Source organism: Sinocyclocheilus anshuiensis, unplaced genomic scaffold (assembly GCF_001515605.1).
Source record: "Sinocyclocheilus anshuiensis isolate Anshui unplaced genomic scaffold, SAMN03320099.WGS_v1.1 scaffold881, whole genome shotgun sequence".
In the NCBI taxonomy this organism is placed as follows: domain Eukaryota; kingdom Metazoa; phylum Chordata; class Actinopteri; order Cypriniformes; family Cyprinidae; genus Sinocyclocheilus; species Sinocyclocheilus anshuiensis.
In genome coordinates, this window is record NW_015558695.1 from 1,222,924 (window position 1) to 1,230,070 (window position 7,147).

A 7,147-nucleotide genomic window follows, 5' to 3' on the forward strand; every position below is an offset into this window, starting at 1 on the left:
ATGAACTGTTCCATTTTTAACTTATTTTCACATAGCTATGAGAAGCGTTAAACATGGATGCGCGTGCGGTTGGCGTACTGTATTAAAGCTTTAATCAGGATAAAACCGTACATTAAAAGCTAACAGAAGCAGTAGCATTTACAAATAACAGCATATCTAAAAGTATGAGACAACAACAAACAAAAAAACATACCATCAAGAGCCGTGCTTGCACAGGTTCTGCGCGATCTTCTTCACTAATATCCTCTGCATCTCAATCGGGCTCAAATTGTTAAGCAATATAGACGACGCCATTGTTTACAATACAACCGGAGCACATGCCGCTGAGGTGAGGGGCAGGACGTTTAGACACGCACTAGAGGCGGTTTAGCCAGTCAAAACACACTGGACTAGCTAACCAATCAGAGCCCATCACATATTTCTGAGGGAGGGGCTTCATAAAAGTAGGAAATGATCAGCACGTTTATCAGAGAAGGGACAGAGCGGTGAAGAATAAAGGTCAATTATGTGAAAAATAATGCATTTACAAAAAAAAACGAAGTATTAACACATGTTAGACTGCACCCCATAAACACAATCAAGCCTAGAAAAAAAAAAGTCAACCACCCCTTTAAGAATAACTTACTTCTTATATTTCAGCAAATCACGCCAGTTAAATGCGCTTAATGTGTTTGCTAACAGCAGTTTAGATTTAGAATCACTAGTAATGCCAGATTTGCTAATAAATCACTCTTTTGATCTAATCAGTCAAACTGGTTTGCAAAAATATCTGAGACTGTTCGTGATTCAGTTTCAACAGGATTCAATAGTACAGTTCACTCAGGCACTGGATCGTTTGCAAAAGTAACAAGATATTTTATTTTAAACCAAAAAAAAAAAAAAGAAGTGCGCTGGATGAAGTAGATATTTAACTACAATTAATTGTAGGAAACAAATGTTTGTCATTGTTTGTCAATGAAGCAGCTCTTTATTGCGTGTGCAGCTTGTACTGCAGGTAAAGACGGTTTATATATTTATATATGATATATATTTAAACGCTATCAAAATATAGACACTCTTTTTGAAAGGTTAAAATGTCCCTGAATCCAATCATAAAGTGATAATTTTACTATGAAAAGGTGATGAATAACATTTGGCTAGTGTTTATTATTGTTGAAGTGCTTAATTTCACATACATGATATTATGAAACGATACGAATGCCGTTCACACCAGCTATCTTAAACTCATCCAGTAACTGCACTATACGTCCTTTAAGAGGGTTGCGGGCTGTGGGACCACTGGCCTGGAGAGAGGGAAAAGGTTTTGAGATGTACAAACATACAATGGAAGAGAGACAAAGAACCAGAGAGAGAGAGAGAGAGAGAGTGAGCGAGAGACACTCACACATCGCAGTAATGTCAGTTCATCTTGGCCAGCCTGAGTGAATCCAGCTCCGCTCTTCAACACCTTCACAGCCACATGCCTGCCTGACCTGCAAAACCACAAACAAAAACACTTGAGAACTTTTAAACACACACACATCAATATACACAAAGCAACAAATAGAACACAACGTTTCAGTACCTGAGGTCAATGCAGAGCCATACAGTAGAGAAATAACCCCAACCCAGCTTTGACAGAACCTTGTATCTCTTATTAAACACATCTCCCACCTGGATTGGGTGATACCCACCTATAGAGGGAGGTAAGTCAATGAACTGTATACATCTATAAAAATAAAGGTTCTTAATTGGCATCTGTGGTTCCATGAGGAACCTTTAACATCCATGGACACTTTTTTACTGCACAAAGGTTCTTTATGTTCTTTACACTATGGGAAACATTGTACTTTTAAAGGGGTCATATGATGCGATTTCAATTTTTCCTTTCTCTTTGGAGTGTTACAAGCTCTTGGTGCATAAAGAAGATCTGTAAAGTTGCAAAGACTAAAGTCTCAAATCCAAAGAGATATTCTTTATAAAAGTTAAGTCAGCCACGCCTACCTAAAACGGCTCATTATTGACTACATGGCTCTTCAGTCTCTTTAATTTGATTACAGATTTAAAGAGGCTCACCGTAGCAGTAATCTCTTGGATCTTCATGTTCCTCTGTGTAATCAGGTTTAAGATGTTTATCATTCCTAAGTGTTTTCAGCTTAGAGTCCATAACTACATCAGACCTGCATTAGAACCCAACATATACATACAGTATATTATCATTCTAAAGTGACATCTGACTATTCATTCATGCACACACATATGATGCAAAAAATAGTCATAAATCTTTGCAAATGTAAACATAAATAATTCAGTGGTTGCTGATGTAATGGAGCATATACAAAAGACTAAATCTGTGCTGTGTATTCTTAGACAACCATAAACGTCCATCAGAGGTGGAAGCACAGCTCTTCTATCCTGACACATTTGGCTCACCGAGGGTCAGACAAGCCAGTACCGCATTTAGATCTCAACACCCGCTGCTGTGGGAGTTTACAGCAGGATCTGAACCGTGACCTGAAAATATATCATGCCACTGTCTGTCTGTCACTCATGTCACACAAGACTTTGGAGGGCAACATGAGGGAATATTCCCACAGTCAAACTCACTGTAACATTACTGACACATGTGGAAAAAGTACCATGATAATACCATTGTATGAATATGGTACTCAGTACCAGAGTATAAATCATAGTACTATTTAAATTACACCTGATACCATCACTGTACCATGGTACAACCACAGCATTTTTAAAAAAGTTTACTAAATATATGTGACCCTGGAGCACAAAACCAGTCTTAAGTCCCTGGGGTATATTTGTAGCAATAGCCAAAAAAACATTGTATGGGTCAAAATTATCGATTTTTCTTTTATGCCAAAATCATTAGGATATTAAGTAAAGACCATGTTCCGTGAAGATATTTTGTAAATTTCCTAACATAACTATATCAAAACGTAATTTTTGATTAGTAATATGCATTGCTAAGAACTTCATTTAGACAACTTTAAAGGCGATTTTCTCAATATTTACATTTTTTTGCACCATCAGATTCCAGATTTTCAAATAGTCGTATCTCGGCCAAATATTGTCCTATTCTAACAAACCATACATCAATGAAAAGCTTATTTATTCAGCTTTCAGATGATGTAGAAATCTCAATTTTGAAAAATTGACACTTAAGACTGGTTTTGTGGTTCAAGGTCACATATATATTATTAATATTATTAACTGTGGTACAAGTGGATTTTGGAAATTTACAACATGCTATGAAAAATAGAGAATTTATTTTAAATTGATATAGATTTTTTTTCTTGCATTATTTGTAATTTCTGATTTTAAGCAGGATTTATAGGTAACTAACCTGACAGCAGTATATACAGTATATATAATTTATAATTATATAAATTTACAAATTAATTTATTCATTCTAAACTTATAATTCTATAATTACTGTGATATGTCTGTGTTAAAACAATGAAGACCAGTCAACACGACTGATGTGAGTGTAATGGCAGCATAATTTACCTCAACTACAGAAATATTGATATCAACCTAAGTATGTCATTACGTCAAATACTTAAAATAAAATTCAAGAAATGTCAATAAGGTGGATGGTGTTAAATGATCCCAAAAAAAGGTACATGACCTGAAGTCTGAGAACCAGTGCTATACACCAATAAAGCACATACTATATATAAAACAACATAACTCATCTAAATATAAAACAGACATTTTCATTATATAAGGAATAACTTCTGCCAACACCAATTGGGCAGAACAGTATCCCGGTCCTGAAGACCAGTGTTTACTGGTCAAACTCTCTCATTACTGGAGCCAAACTCTCTCATTTCAACTTTTTATAGAAGAATTGAAAGACATTTACTATACGCCTACCAAAGGCCACACACATAATCTCTGACCCAAAAACAACAACCCAACAGCAGCAGCAGATTTTAAATATATTTTTTGTAAAGCCTTTAAAGTAAAATATATACCGAGTAAAGAAGCGTGTTGTAGCTACTCACGATTTGGTGCAGATCATGTCCTTTGTGTTTGTTTGCATGATTTCATCAGAGGTCTGGAGCTGCTTATAGATGCTCATGATGCGGTGGCTGTGCTGCTCACTTTAAAGCATAGAAAGCAGAGAAAACACTGAAGCTGGCAAAAAACATTAACAAGAAGCTGCTGATGGAACATCCAGCTAAAATAAGCTGTACAAAGCCACAAGAAACCAACATTTCAAAGAATAAGATTACAATACTCTGCATAGCAGCAATAATTAAAAATGAAAACACTGGAGAGGGGGTGAGTGTTTATCTGTAACTTATTTAGGGCAGTAAGTATGATGCAGTATTTGGAATGGAATGTAAAGCACATTATACTCACACATGACATCACCATCTATAAAAAGACAGTGGTATTCACAAAAACACGTGCTGTGCAGTTTGGAGCGTGTGTTGCTGTGGTTTCTGTGCATTGTGCTGAAAATACCCACCAGTTATCTAGGAAAGAGAGAGAGAGAGAGAGAGATACAGTAGCTGTCTGCCGTTAATATGAGCTTGTTAACACTTACTAGTTACAGTATAAATACTGTAGAAATGGGGTTATTTGTGGGTGTGCATGAAGGTAGATGAACGAGAGAAATCTCAAATTGAAATGAATGTAGATGAATGAGGGATAGTAAATTGCATGTAACGTAAATATTTGTTCTAAACAAAACAGAAAATAAAACTTTTTTAACATTTAAATGAATTTATTATAAAGAGGGATAGTAAATATCACAAAATGCAAATAATAGTTGTGTACAAAATAAAAAAAAAAATAATTTTTCACATTTAAAATTTTAATAATTATAGAGATGTAGAGGAATGAGAGATAGTAAATAGCAAAAGATGTAAAAATTAGTTCTGAAAAAAACAAATAATAATAATTTACATGTAAACAAGAGGAATGAGGGATAGCAAATAGCAAAACATTAGACATGAACAAAATAAAACAATAAAAAACAAAACAAAACACGAAAATTGTACTTTTTAAAAAATATTTATTTGAATGGATGTAGAGGAACTTCATGTATGTTTAAAACAAAACAGAGCAATGATTTAGCAAACTCATATCATATTCAGGTCTCCGTTTTGGTATTTAGTGCCTTTCAATCCCACAATTTTCTCAGGTGTATTCCCTGTTTGATTTGGAAATGCTCGGTATTATCAGTGTTGCGAATACTGTTTCATATTTATTTCAAATACAGTCTATATAAACGTATTAAATCTATTTTATTAGATATATTTTATGGAAGACACTGTGCTATTTCAATCAGATGATTAATAAACACTGCTAATGAATAAAATCTGTATTTCAGGAAGCTTAATGTTAGGCTAATTCTCTTCCTAGCGTTCTCCCCTATAGGCTCTGTACTCTAAATGGGACATGTCTCAAAACTGCATCATGGGTAATAAATAGATCACAGCTATTCTCATACCACCAACTGCCAAAGTGATTATACAGTTTGACTGTAACACAAATCAAAAGCAATTATCTGGAGGAGAAAGCAGCTGAGAATTAATCACAAGGCACATAATAACATTAGCAATGAGAAGGATTCAGCAGGCCTTGAAAAGCTTGGAGCGGATGAGCTTATACGGGCTTGAGTTGAAGGTGTTTATCTTCCATTAAAAGTGTATTGAGCTTTCCATCGGCCTCAATACCATCAGCTGTTGATGCTTTGCTGCTGTGCTAAAATAGCCACCAGCATACAGTATATCACTGTTCTATAAGAGTAATGTATTTGAATTAATTACTACTTTTAACTTCATTTATAAAAGGAATAGTTTTATCTCCAAAACAGCAGTTATGCTATAGGTGATAAACACAGAGAATAGAGTGGGAAACAGAGAAACGACAACTGTTTCAAACTTATTTTAAAACGTTCAGTGAAAAGGATTTACTCTGTATATTAATTTTAATCCACGCTACATGAACCTTTTCATATAAACTGGGATAAATACAAAACTAGAGCCAAACTAAAACGGAAATGAGACAATAATAAATAGTATAGTGAATAAGTGAAATAATCATAACTAAAGGACATATGAAAGCACGTATTTCTGTACATTTCGAAATAAGGTGCATTAAAAGCAAATAAATCCTGGATTAATATGAATATTTTAATTAAAAACCTGTCTCCACTTACTATTCAATAACACTTTTGTGCATTTAATCTATTAAATAACAGCAGAGTGAGCGAGTTTTTGGATATGGTAAGTTTAAACTTATTTTAGTGAATAAAGTACCACATTTCAGCTTTGTTAGGATGGGTAACGTTACACAAAATCTTATTTTATCCTTGCTTCTAGGAAATCCTCGTATGCTTTCTAACAGCTGCTTGTGGCCGTAAACATTTCAATTTAACGTGGCTTTAAGCACTATGCATCGTTAAAGTTTCACTTTCACCGCGAATAAGCTGGTAAATGTGGTGTTTACATGTAATAATCGTAATATGAGTTTACGAACCCAGAGTCTCCGCATCAGTAGGAAAGCGATAAAACGAGCATCTTCCATCTGAAGACTTGTGTTGCATTTCGGGGCAACACTGTAACTTGATCAACTGTTCGGCGTGATGACGTTATATGTCTCCGACAGCGTCTGTAGTCACATTTAGCAACTTGTTAGCAACCGTCTTTTTTAAGAAACGTAACAGTTTAAAAAAATCACGAGTGGGGTGTAACTGGTGTGTTTTATGTCGTAGAATAAAACGTGAAATTATCTTGAGCCTGTGTGAACCACGGACCTTATTTTAGGGGATTTCACCAAAATCCCGTTGACTCTGGGACGATGGAACCGGAAGTGCTAAAATGCTAACTCGCTTCTGGGTTTTTGCCTACAAAGTGACATCATAGTTCCACCACTCTATTCTATATTCTATATTAATTAATATGACAAGCTGCTACAATGATTATTACGCTTGTAGTTAAAGCAACTGTATGTAAGTTTTTTTTTTACCTTCAAATATCAGTTTCAAAATCATTCTGATGGTACACTGATTTCTAATTAGACAATAGGCTTGTTTGAGATGCGCCTCGCCTGAAATGTAGGTGAGAGCAGGCGGCTGCAGTGAGGGGAGGAGTGAAATAAGCGCAGTCAAGACGGACAGTTCTGCCCTCTCGAA

At 35.2% G+C, this 7,147-nt stretch overlaps 1 protein-coding gene across 1 annotated transcript in view; it reads right to left on the reverse strand.

Annotated features, from left to right (window-relative positions):
* The window catches only part of LOC107681367 (SRSF protein kinase 3-like), a 6,104-nt gene extending 2,023 nt beyond the window's left edge, over window positions 1–4,081 (reverse strand). The window contains exons 1-5 of the mRNA XM_016477643.1: window positions 4,005–4,081; window positions 2,056–2,159; window positions 1,565–1,673; window positions 1,385–1,472; window positions 1,196–1,283 (exon numbers count right to left, since the gene is read on the reverse strand). Of these exons, the coding sequence (XP_016333129.1) occupies window positions 1,196–1,283; window positions 1,385–1,472; window positions 1,565–1,673; window positions 2,056–2,159; window positions 4,005–4,081 (466 nt within the window). The remainder of the gene's footprint in view (window positions 1–1,195; window positions 1,284–1,384; window positions 1,473–1,564; window positions 1,674–2,055; window positions 2,160–4,004) is intronic.
* Window positions 4,082–7,147: the final 3,066 nt, after the last annotated feature.